We start from the raw sequence: 13,080 nt of genomic DNA, 5'->3' as shown, positions 1-13,080 counted from the left end.
TACCCCATAGTCTATAATGGGGTCTGCCGGGTTTCTGCCTGAAAAATGCAGAGAGGAAAGTCCTGCTTAAGAGCTCTCTCCTGACCTGTGTATAGTCAGCGGCCTCCTCACTCCTGACCCGTGTATAGTCAGCGGCCTCCTCACTCCTGACCCGTGTATAGTCAGCGGCCTCCTCTCTCCTGACCTATGTATAGTCAGCGGCCTCCTCTCTCCTGACCTGTGTATAGTCAGCGGCCTCCTCACTCCTGACCCGTGTATAGTCAGCGGCCTCCTCTCTCCTGACCTGTGTATAGTCAGCGGCCTCCTCTCTCCTGACCTGTGTATAGTCAGCGGCCTCCTCTCTCCTGACCTGTGTATAGTCAGCGGCCTCCTATCTCCTGACCTGTGTATAGTCAGCGGCCTCCTCTCTCCTGACCTGTGTATAGTCAGCGGCCTCCTCTCTCCTGACCTGTGTATAGTCAGCGGCCTCCTCTCTCCTGACCCGTGTATAGTCAGCGGCCTCCTCTCTCCTGACCTGTCTATAGTCAGCGGCCTCCTCTCTCCTGACCTGTCTATAGTCAGCGGCCTCCTCTCTCCTGACCTGTGTATAGTCAGCGGCCTCCTCTCTCCTGACCTGTGTATAGTCAGCGGCCTCCTTTCTCCTGGACAGTTTCTAGACAACAGACCAGCAGATATCAGATTGTGCAGATATCAGATTGAACAGGTTTCTGCAAGGCGAAGGCGGCCGCCGGATTATTTGCCTCATTTAAGACCAGGAAGCCTGTAATCAGTGATACAAGGCGCCGCACCTAGTGATCAAAGCTCAATGACCAATGTCCTGTCCCTAATCTAATCTCATACATGCAGATGTCCCTTGACCCCTATATAAACCATAACCTTCAGTAAACTGCTCATCACCCCAAATTACCAGCCCCCCCTACAGTCCTGAATTTTAACAACTAAAAATGCAAGGCCTAGTTAACATCTGCGTTAGATATTCTGTTTGAGAAGTCCTTTGGAGACCCCCCCCCCCCCCCGAACGGAATAATGAACGCAATAAAAATCGGTAAGCAATGAATACACACAGACCCCATAGACTATAATGAGGTTCGTGTGTTTTCTGCACAGTGTCCGCAAAAATCATGTGGAGAGAGAAGTAGTGCTTGAAGTACTTTCCACATGACTCGTGTGGACACTGCACGGAAAACACACGGACCCCATTACAATCTATGGGGTCCAGGTGTTTTCATTGCTCACCGCTTTTTAATGCGTTCCGTAGTTCCCATGTGGGTTCCCCAAACGGAATATCGAACGCAGATGTGAACCGGGTCTATCGCTGGAGAAGAAACTAAGAGTTACACAGCTGAGGATCTGTTACATTGTATCCAATCTGGGAAATAAAGGTCTAAATGAGATTAGGAAAGTTCCACGTTACTTCCTGGGGGGGAGTCCTGCCCCTACAGCTGTATGATCTATGTACATAGACTAGCTGGACATAGTCAAGAGGTTCATCTACACAAACCTGGACCCATCACTACAGAAACAAGGCCCCGGGCACATTCATGTCCTATCCCCATCTATGTCAGGGTTGTCACATGACTTTGAACGCCTCTGTGATCAGAGTGACAAGCTCCCGAGCCGTCTGTGTGGCGTGTCAGGAGTTAAACCCTGCAGGGCGCTGTAAATTTTCCAGGTATAACATAATGACAGGCGCTAACCCGGGAGCAGCTGGACTGGAAGCCGTGAGTCACCCAGGACATGGCTACAGATTATTACTGGAGTCATACTGCTGGCTTTATGGAGACCTGACACCGAGCGGATAAACCTGCTGGAGGCGCTATAGATATGTCATAATTACCGTCACACTATGAATAGGTGTAAAGGGGTGATCACAGAATTTATACCCTCAGGGGTTCGCACATGATATTCTCCAGCTTCCTGAGACTCCATTGCAAGGAAGACGGACCCAACTGTGGCCTTGAATACAAAGTAGAGTCATGTGACGTCAGAGGTGGTCCGGCCGCCGGGCCCCCATACATTCACCATACATGACAAGCGTTCCCTCCCCGTCAGTCTGGATACAGAGAATTGGGTGCTCAGTTGCTCCTAGACTTTATCTGGCCTCTCCTGTTCTCAGATGTAGGGGTCCCATCATGAGGACCCCCTCCCCCCTTCCCCAATCAGTAATGCCATATCCTATAGTGGAAAGTCCCCTAAGGTCAGAGCAGGAGCTTCTCCTTCCATCATTAGTCACCGAGACTCTGAAGAAGTCAGAAGATGATTCCAATTTCTGAAGAATTTAGAATTTCATTAACAAAAGGTTCAGATTGCAAAATCCACTGCTGGTCAGTGAGTGGAAAGATCATTAAGGGTGTGTGTGGGGGGGGGGGACTTGCATATGGAGGATGTATCCATAAGATCGTTGGGGGTCTGACACCCAGGATCCCCGCTGATCAGCTGTTTGAAGAGACAGCTGTGGCTTCCTCATTGTGTCAATGGCATGATGTTCATTGCTCACATGTTATAGTATTACTTCAGTCCTATTCATGTGAATAGGGCTGAGCTGCACTACCAAGCCTAGCCACTACAATAGGTATGGCGCTGGGCTTGGTACTCAGTGAAGGTCCTGGGTGCCAGAACTCAACAAGACTCAATGGATGAACCATCTGAAGGGTAAATTATGAACAAATAAGCCCTTTAACATCCAAAGGCTGAAACCACTGCTGCGACCCGCATGGTGCTGCCCGTGCAACTGATGGGTTTGTTTCAGGTTGTGCTTAATGGAAAACCGTGTCTACTTTTTTTATGCCATCAGAAACTGCGCCAAACCTGCCCATGGGTTGCTTGTAGTATGGCAACCCAGCCCCATTCACCTTAATGTAGACAAGCTGTAATACCAGACACAACCACTGGACAGGCGTGGTGCTGTTTCTGGTCAAAAGAAAGCCTATTTTTCACATTCTTGGCAAGTCCTTTAATCCTGATCCTCACTTTATGTAGTGGTGTCCGACCTCTGGACCGCAACAATCCTTATAATAAGCTCCCACTGCAATAGAGGTGTACTGCAGGTCCCTGGACAGCCACAGGTGGCGCTGCCGTGCAGGGAGATCTAAAAGGGGATGCAGGACCGTATCCCCAAAATAATAATACGATAGCATAGCCTAGCACATTATAAGGGGAGTAAACCCCTTTATATACACTCTGGTCTGAATATATACTGTGACAACGCTGGTCTGTTACTATGAGGTGATGTGCTGCAGAGTCCTTCATAAATGTACAAAAAAAGAAAGCCGCAAGGAAGTTCAGGAAGTTGAGTAAAACAGATTGTGCAAGGCGAGAGGATGAAGTACAGGCGTCAGACGTGTGGTGGTCACAGGGGACTGCGAAGGTGAACTCAACCCTGGGTGCAGAAAGAAGCAAGACTTATAGTCACACTCCGACTGGCCAATACAGGAGAACCTGCAGCAGTGGAGCCACATGTAACTTATGGGAAGGGGGCATCTATCCCCCCCCCCCCCCAGACAGCTGGAGCGCCCTCTCCCTGTCACACTATGCATATGTATCCTCAGTTGTAAAAGATACATCCTTATACATTAACAGAAGACAGAGAGCAGGGGGATGCAGCTGCAGCTTCTCTCTCTTCATTGTTCTCTGTGAGTCTACCACACATGCTGTGAGAAGGGAGAAAGAGCTGGGAGACAAAGAAGGGGTCAAGTGACTATGCAAAGTGTGGGCAACAGAAAATCACATTTCATGTTTGAACCAGCCTGACACATGATACAGTCGAGTTCTTTTGTTAAAACGACAAGAACAAAATTCCATTTACTTTTAGTGTCGGCACCAATGACAGGTCCGAGCAAACAGTGAGCAGCCTAAAACACTGAGCAGCCTAAAACAGTGAGCAGCTAGCCATCCACATGAACGAGCCCCAATCTGCTTATCACAGGACAGACGTTTACTATAGCAAAGTCACTTTAAATTTCCACAACGCCGATCTTGTAGGTTTTCTATTTGTACATGGCTTATTATACATATGGGATATATTGTAACTGATTCCTCTGCTGGAACCATTTCCGATGGATTAAATAAATAGCTTTTGCTTTGTGCACATGAAAAGGATCTGATAAAGCTGTAGGAAGTGCAAACAAGAAAATCCTCCTCGGTTACTGGAGATGTGTATGACATGCAGGATCACCTAACACCGCTCCTCCCCCCCCCCCTCCCCTCCGGAATAGCAGCATTGCTCCTGCTGCTGCTGGCTTCATGAAGGGCAGGAGTGTAGCGATGTCGCAGGCACCCGTGTCGGCGTCTAACACTCCCTGGCATCCGCCTCTCTATTACAGCGGATACCGGGTCTGTATTGCATTGTGAAGGCTGGAGAACTGACTGGTCTCACCACCTATGAGCGCGCACGCAGGGCCAGCGGCATCTCGCCGCTGGCTTTGCGTATGTAACCCCGCCCACCAATGACGCAACAAAGCAGGAAGAAAGAAGAATTTACAGCAGCGAAGAGTGGTGAGTATGCGACGTGGGAATACCCCTTTAAGGGTTGCTGCAGGCTGGGGAAGACGACGGGCTGTGCTAGGTGAAGATTTACAACATGTTCTGTGTATTTCTGAAATATGCAAAAAATGGGGAGGGGGGTGGCGGAGGGGGGAGATTCCAAACTCTGGTCTGAAAAGTCAACACTAACAAAGTCAAGAAATGTAAAGTACACTAAAGTCTGGAAGAACCAAGGAGGGTGTGAGAAGTGAGTGGAGGAAGCAGAGCACGGCCCAGATCATAAGGAGAGAGATAAAGGAAGGACAGGAAGAAGAGATGGACAAGATGATGGGAAAAAGACCTCAAGACATATAGGCATGCTGGAGACAGGCCTGAGGAGAAGTAAGAACTTTATGGTTTTAGGTAAATGAAGCTGAACCCCTGGACAGTGACGAAAATGCCGCAGGAAAAATTGCCGCATTTACAGTCAGAGCAAAGCGGATGGAATTCTAGCGAATCCCATGTACAAACCACAATACGGACACGCCACGATTTCCGAAAGCGGCGCGATTTTGGAAAGCGCAACATGTCAATTATATCTACGGAAACGCTGGCGGTTCCCCCTAGGTACAACTGAAACAGAAAGTCCGCAGAGCAAACCTCTGAGAACTTTCTGTCTAAAGCGTCACCGCCACAGATTTTCCCGCAACGCTTTTTCTCCTCCAGGACACCACGTGGGACTTAGTCCTAAGGTGTTATCATTTGGGGGGAGGTGCACGGGGCTATGTCTGAGCCACAATAGAAGCTAACACTCATTACATCAGTACTGACACATGATGATGTCACAGCTTAGCTCCTCCCCCTTCCTGCACAAAGCCCATAGACCTCAATGAGTCATCTCCAGACTGCTGTAAAGCAAATCACTGAATGCTGCAAACAGAGCAGAGGAGAAGCTCAGGTAAGATGGCCGCCCCTATAACCATGTACAGAATATTTTAAAAAAAATCTACAATAAGAAAATCAAAACAGATATAGAAGAAGTCACTATAAAATGGCGACACATTTTAAAATCCCTCCTCAGCAACAATCTAAGAGCCCGTCTTGCACATGGCATGTATAATATACAGTATACACACCGCATATACCTTGTAGGCGCAGACTCCTCTACAGTCCCTGCCCTCATGACATCCTAGAGTGGAAATCAGACCTAATCTAACTTGTTTTCTCTGTTTCCCCTGGCTTATCTTATCTTCCTCCCCAGTAGGTAAGGCTGAACAGAGCAACTCTAGGCCCACACCAGCAACGGGGACTCGAACAATGGAGAGCCCGGCCACTAAAGCGATGGTTATACACGGACACATATTGCGGACCGACGTATCAAAATTCAAAGTGATTTTTTAGATTTTCGGCAGCTTGTGCGGCCAAGACTCCAGCCTGGATGTGAACCTAGCCTAAGGTATCGCTCAGTATTAGGCAGGGACAGATAATACAAGTTACAATAGATCTTATCTACATTATAACATGATATAGGAGGGCAGGGACTGTAGAGGCGGGATAAGCTGTTCTGCTTGTAATACTAGATGTAGGCAGTATATATCGCATGCTATACACGCTGTGTACACAACGAATCTCAGAGAATTGCTAAGGAGAGACCTTAAAGGGATTCTAGCATTAAAATCACATTTTTTCTCGTTCACACGTAGGAATAGCCTTAAGAAAGGCTATTCTTCTCCTATCTTTAGATGTCTTCTCCAGGCCACCATTCGGTATAAATCACGCTTTTCGACTGTATGCAAATGAATTCTCTCGCAGCACTGGGGGCAGTCCCCAGCGCTCAAACAGGACCGGAGGCGTCCCCAATGCTGCAAAAGAACTCTTCAGTGCCGCCTCCATCTTCTTCAGGAACGGGTTTTCTTCCGGAGCTGGGTTCAAACTTCTAGGCCTTGGGCAGCTGACTGCGCATGCCTGCTAGCCACAAGAAAATGGCCGCTGATTTACAGTGTAAGCGGCCATTTTTCTTGTGGCCGCGGGCATGTGCAGTCTGCTCTGCCCGAGACCTAAAAGTTTGACCCCCATCGCCAGAAGAAGACGCGGGAGAGGCCGTTCCTGAAGAAGATGGAGGCAGCGCTGGAGAGTTCTCTCGCAGCATTGGGGACACCCGCAGTGCTGTTTGAGCGCTGGGGACTGCCCCCAGTGCTGTGAGAGAACTCATTTGTATACTGCCGAAAAACAGGATTTCTTCCGAACGGCGGCGCGGAGAAGACATCTAAAGGTAGGAGAAAAATAGCCTCTCTTAAGGTTATAACTACATGTGATCGACAAAAAAATGTGACTTTAAAGATAGAATGCCTTTAAGGTTATTTGTTTTAATAAAAGGAGCAAAATCAGTTCTACACTATACTAAAACAAATTATGGTTACGCTTTAATTCCTGTACCCCTGATATCTGGCAGTGAATAGACACACATATTACTAACATCCAGATATATCTGAGCTCTCTCCTGTAACAAAACCTGCAGCTGTGTGAGCAGGACTCGATCAGGAGAGGATTTCATTTTTCATTAGTAGCTAAGAAGACAAAGCTTTGACAATAGGGTATCCATTCACTGACTGCAAGCAGAGATGAGGGATTTTATGGTGGAATACAATGAGATTTCCAGTTTAAAACCAACCCTGCTGGTTACAATAGGAGACTGCGGAGACCCCACAACAGACTGTCCGGGTGGATATACAGGAATGACCGACTGCAGAGTATCCACAGCAAGACCTAAGCCATCACACAGTCGTACTCCTGGGCTCTGCACCCCTCATGTAGCGAGATGCCCATAATTGTCCACCACAACCCCATTCCTTCAGACCCCACCATGGGTACGTATAGAACCCTCACAGACACGGCGTGGTACGTACAGTTAGTAGGAATGTCAATGAGAAGAGTCTCTTCTGCTTCTGAAAGATACAAGAAAGATCGGGTTAGAGATACAGAGATAAGACGGAAAAAGGAAGAGCTGATGGGGGGGAGGAGGCGGCGGAGGTGCGAGACATGAGGTAACATCTGTACCCAATTGCTCAGTGGTTTCCCTCACTCACTGGGTAAGAGAACGTCAATGTGACGCTCTTAAAGGGCATGTCAAGGACCAGACACAATGACCTGTTCTTTGGATAGTTCATCAATAAACAGTGGGGGTCTGAAGCCTGAGCCCCCTACCAATCAGTGTGTGACATCGGCAGGGTATATGGCCCTGGAAGCATATAGAATAGTATGGTATGTATAGCCTATATACTGTGCACGGTGTAGTGGCCATGCCAGGGTAGAGAGTACAGAGGGGCAGCGGGACCCAGGAGCTCGTACCTTGAACACATCTGAAGCTGCTGGTTATTGGGAGGATTTCTTCACTGGCCGCAGATTTACCAGGAGTGCGAATGGATAACCTGACAGAAGAGAAGGAAGAGAAGTCAAGACGGACAGCGACACCGCACAACACATTAAAGGGGTGCAGCAGTATTATACCAAATTATATTACTCCAATGCATCTAACATACTCTCCTACGGTTTGGAGTCTACAGTTTCTATGCAGATCAATGTGTCTCCATGGCTACAGACTACACACTAATCATCTGTAGTCTAATCCAGAAGAGAAACGGTAATATCTGTCTGCTGATTATAATAACAATGATACAGAAAACAAAAAGCAATGGACAATCTGGAGTCACTGTGTACATACATTACTTATCCTGTATTATACTCCAGAGCTGCACTCGCCTATTCTGCTGGTGCAGTCACTGTGTACATACATTACATTACTTATCCTGTACTGATCCTGAGTTACATCCTGTATTATAGTCCAGAGCTGTGCTCACTATTCTGCTGGTACAGTCACTGTGTACATACATTACATTACTTATCCTGTACTGATCCTGAGTTACATCCTGTATTATACTCCAGAGCTGCACTCGCCTATTCTGCTGGTACAGTCACTGTGTACATACATTACATTACTTATCCTGTACTGATCCTGAGTTACATCCTGTATTATACTCCAGAGCTGTGCTCACTATTCTGCTGGTACAGTCACTGTGTACATACATTACATTACTTATCCTGTACTGATCCTGAGTTACATCCTGTATTATAGTCCAGAGCTGCGCTCACTATTCTGCTGGTACAGTCACTGTGTACATACATTACATTACTTATCCTGTACTGATCCTGAGTTACATCCTGTATTATACTCCAGAGCTGCGCTCACTATTCTGCTGGTACAGTCACTGTGTACATACATTACATTACTTATCCTGTACTGATCCTGAGTTACATCCTGTATTATACTCCAGAGCTGCGCTCACTATTCTGCTGGTACAGTCACTGTGTACATACATTACATTACTTATCCTGTACTGATCCTGAGTTACATCCTGTATTATAGTCCAGAGCTGCACTCGCCTATTCTGCTGGTGCCGTCACTGTGTACACACATTACATTACTTATCCTGTACTGATCCTGAGTTACATCCTGTATTATACTCCAGAGCTGCACTCACTATTCTGCTGGTGCAGTCACTGTGTACATACATTACATTACTTATCCTGTACTGATCCTGAGTTACATCCTGTATTATACTCCAGAGCTGCACTCGCCTATTCTGCTGGTGCAGTCACTGTGTACATACATTACATTACTTATCCTGTACTGATCCTGAGTTACATCCTGTATTATAGTCCAGAGCTGCACTCGCCTATTCTGCTGGTGCAGTCACTGTGTACACACATTACATTACTTATCCTGTACTGATCCTGAGTTACATCCTGTATTATACTCCAGAGCTGCACTCGCCTATTCTGCTGGTGCAGTCACTGTGTACACACATTACATTACTTATCCTGTACTGATCCTGAGTTACATCCTGTATTATACTCCAGAGCTGCACTCACTATTCTGCTGGTGCAGTCACTGTGTACATACATTACATTACTTATCCTGTACTGATCCTGAGTTACATCCTGTATTATACTCCAGAGCTGTGCTCACTATTCTGCTGGTACAGTCACTGTGTACATACATTACATTACTTATCCTGTACTGATCCTGAGTTACATCCTGTATTATACTCCAGAGCTGTGCTCACTATTCTGCTGGTACAGTCACTGTGTACATACATTACTTATCCTGTACTGATCCTGAGTTACATCCTGTATTATACTCCAGAGCTGTGCTCACTGTTCTGCTGGTACAGTCACTATGTACATACATTACATTACTTATCCTGCACTGATCCTGAGTTACATCCTGTATTATACTCCAGAGCTGCACTCACTATTCTGCTGGTGCAGTCACTGTGTACATACATTACATTACTTATCCTGTACTGATCCTGAGTTACATCCTGTATTATACTCCAGAGCTGCGCTCACTATTCTGCTGGTGCAGTCACTGTGTACATACATTACATTACTTATCCTGTACTGATCCTGAGTTACATCCTGTATTATACTCCAGAGCTGCGCTCACTATTCTGCTGGTACAGTCACTGTGTACATACATTACATTACTTATCCTGTACTGATCCTGAGTTACATCCTGTATTATAATCCAGAGCTGCACTCACTATTCTGCTGGTGCAGTCACTGTGTACATACATTACATTACTTATCCTATACTGATCCTGAGTTACATCCTGTATTATACTCCAGAGCTGTGCTCACTATTCTGCTGGTACAGTCACTGTGTACATACATTACATTACTTATCCTGTACTGATCCTGAGTTACATCCCGTATTATACTCCAGAGCAGCGCTCACTATTCTGCTGGTACAGTCACTGTGTACATACATTACTTTACATACATTGCATTATTTCTGCCAATTCGATACACATGCACTGGTCAGCCTAGCCGAGCATGCATGTACATGTGTTATAGCTGTCCACCACACAAGCATTCAGTGATATGTTACGTGTGACATTACTCTGACACATCTAGGCGGTACTTACACGTGTTGGCCTTCATGTTGGTTCAGCATCAGAATACACGGCACCTTCTTCCCCAGTGTGACCTCAGTGCCCTCCATCATATGTGCAATATGTCAAGGAAATTATCAGTCTGGACAACTAGAAAGAAATTCTTAAGGGGTTAATACCATGATGGTAGTCACTTGGCTCATACAGACCCGTCCATGTGGCTCTATTTACATGTGACAGATCTATAGCAGACATTTCTGTGACTGTCCCGGTTTTATCAGCAGCTGGTCAGTAAAATGAGAGATTTTTGCAGCATGTGAACTTGTACGTACTGTGTCATCGGTTCCCACAATGCAATGCTCTCTCCATAATAACACCTGTACATGTGAGCGGAGAGGAAATACTTGGTGTATTGTAAGTAATACGTGATAAGTAATGGGAGGAATCTATACAGACATGCATGTACATTACTTATACAGTATACATGTACAATGTTGTATATGACATGTCCGGTCCTGTGTACATATATGATCCATAAATCCACTGTAATCTGTGTGTAATCCCATAGATACAGTCCTGCCCAGTGTACATGTATGATCCATACAGATGGTACTGCCCTGTATACACATGTATGACCCATAGATACAGTCCTGTCCTGTGTACATGTATAATCCATACGGCTGGTACCATCTTGTGCACATGCATGACCTACAGACCCTGTCTTGTGTACATGTATGACGCATAGATCCAGTCCTGTGTGTACATGTATGATCTATAGAATTGGTCCAGTCCTGTGTACATGTATGCACTCACAGATCATGTCTTGTGTACATGTATGACCCCCAGCTCCGTTCCTCTCCTGCTCTCTGTACATGTATGATCCATAGCTCTGGTCCTGTGTACATATATGACCCTCAGTTATATCTCCGCAGCCATCAGATAAGGATACAGAGCCGTCCCCGGGCAGGGGCCGCGGCTGCTCCATGTCTCCGCTCACCGAGGCCTCCGGCTGCCACCGCTCCCTGTCAGGCCTCTGCTGCCGGCCTCACAGCTCCGCCTCCTCCCCGTGACGTCATGGCCACCGTCCGTCTGTTGGTGGTGGTGCTGCTGCTTCCATCTTGTGGTGAGAATCTCTTACTACAATTTCCGTCACCGGGCGCTCTGAGATCATGTGACCCGATACTTGTCACATGACACATCTTTTAGTCATAGCTCCCTGTGTCTCTGTCCCAGGGCTCCGGTAACATGGCGGCTGCTGTCTGTGACGTATCTATAGGGTATTTGTAGAGAAACTATAGTTTAATGAGGTGTCCAAAACGAAGGTGCTCTGGCTTTAATTTTAGAGGAGTAGGCCCAGGGCTGCAGCGGCATGGAGGAGCGCTGGTCTCTGTGTATCCTGTCAGGTACATCACTCTGCAGGTAACTTTACCTGCCGGGATGTAGACAGCTTCCTAGCCGTCCCTCCTACTCCTAGGCTGCCCCGGGCCATTATTCTATGCTTCAATTATAACCAGATCGGCGTCTGCAAGACACCAATCTAGTTACAACTAAATCTGCTATTAGGGGCGTTATTAATACAAGGGGGTATTTATATAAGGGCTATTAGGGGCATCAGTAATACAAAGGGGGGTATTATTAATAAGGAGCACTATTTAAAGGCTTTGTCTAAGTGAGGACAATATACATATCTCCCAACCTTTGAAGAACTGAAAGAGGGACAAAATGTGCGGCGCAGCAAATTTAGTCACGCCCACTTTTGTGTTGACTCCGCCCGTTCTCATTAATTTTTCATGTGCCCGCACACAGTATAATCCTCCTACAGTCACCCGTAAATTATATGTCCCCCCCCTCCATCTCTGCCCCCAGTTTCATGTCCCCTCCATCTCTGCCCAGATTCATGTCCCTCCATCTCTGCCCCCAGATTCATGTCCCTCCATCTCTGCCCCCAGATTCATGTTTCCACATCTCTGCCCCCAGATTCATTTCCCCCCATCTCTGCCCCCAGATAAATGTCCCCTCCATCTCTGCCCCCAGATTCATGTCTCCACATCTCTGCCCCCAGATAAATGTCCCCTCCATCTCTGCCCCCAGATTCATGTCCCCCCATCTCTGCCCCCAGATAAATGTCCCCTCCATCTCTGCCCCCAGATTCATGTCTCCACATCTCTGCCCCCAGATTCATGTCCCCCCATCTCTGCCCCCAGATTCATGTCCCCCCATCTCTTCCCGCAGATTCATGTCTCGTCCGTCTCTGCCCCCAGATTCATGTCCCTCCATCTCTGGCCCAGATTCATGTCCCCCCATCTCTGCCCCCAGATTCATGTCCCCCCATCTCTGCCCCCAGATTCATGTCTCGTCCATCTCTGCCCCCAGATTCATGTCCCCACATCTCTGCCCCCAGATTCATGTCCTCTCCATCTCTGCCACCAGATTCATGTCTCCACATCTCTGCCCCAGATTAATGTCCCCCATCTCTTCCCCCAGATTCATGTCCCCTCCATCTCTGCCCCCAGATTCATGTTCCCCCAATCTCTGCCCCTAGATTCATGTCCCCCCATCTCTGCCCCCAGATTCATGTGCCTCCATCTCTGCCCCCAGATTCATGTCCCCACATCTCTGCCCCCAGATTCATGTCTCCACACCTCTGCCCCAAGATTAATGTCCC

At 47.2% G+C, this 13,080-nt stretch overlaps 1 protein-coding gene across 1 annotated transcript in view; it reads right to left on the bottom strand.

Annotated features, from left to right (window-relative positions):
• Nucleotides 1–11,452, bottom strand: part of OCRL (OCRL inositol polyphosphate-5-phosphatase) — a 35,589-nt gene extending 24,137 nt beyond the window's left edge. Inside the window, 4 exon segments of the mRNA XM_075258832.1 lie at nt 7,368–7,406; nt 7,810–7,889; nt 10,449–10,530; nt 11,367–11,452. Coding sequence (XP_075114933.1) covers nt 7,368–7,406; nt 7,810–7,889; nt 10,449–10,530; nt 11,367–11,400 — 235 coding nt within the window. The 5' untranslated portion in view covers nt 11,401–11,452.
• Nucleotides 11,453–13,080: the final 1,628 nt, after the last annotated feature.

The sequence above is a fragment of the Leptodactylus fuscus genome, chromosome 11 (genome assembly GCF_031893055.1).
Source record: "Leptodactylus fuscus isolate aLepFus1 chromosome 11, aLepFus1.hap2, whole genome shotgun sequence".
NCBI classification, from domain to species: Eukaryota; Metazoa; Chordata; class Amphibia; order Anura; family Leptodactylidae; genus Leptodactylus; species Leptodactylus fuscus.
This window is presented reverse-complemented; position numbering and strand designations above follow the sequence as displayed.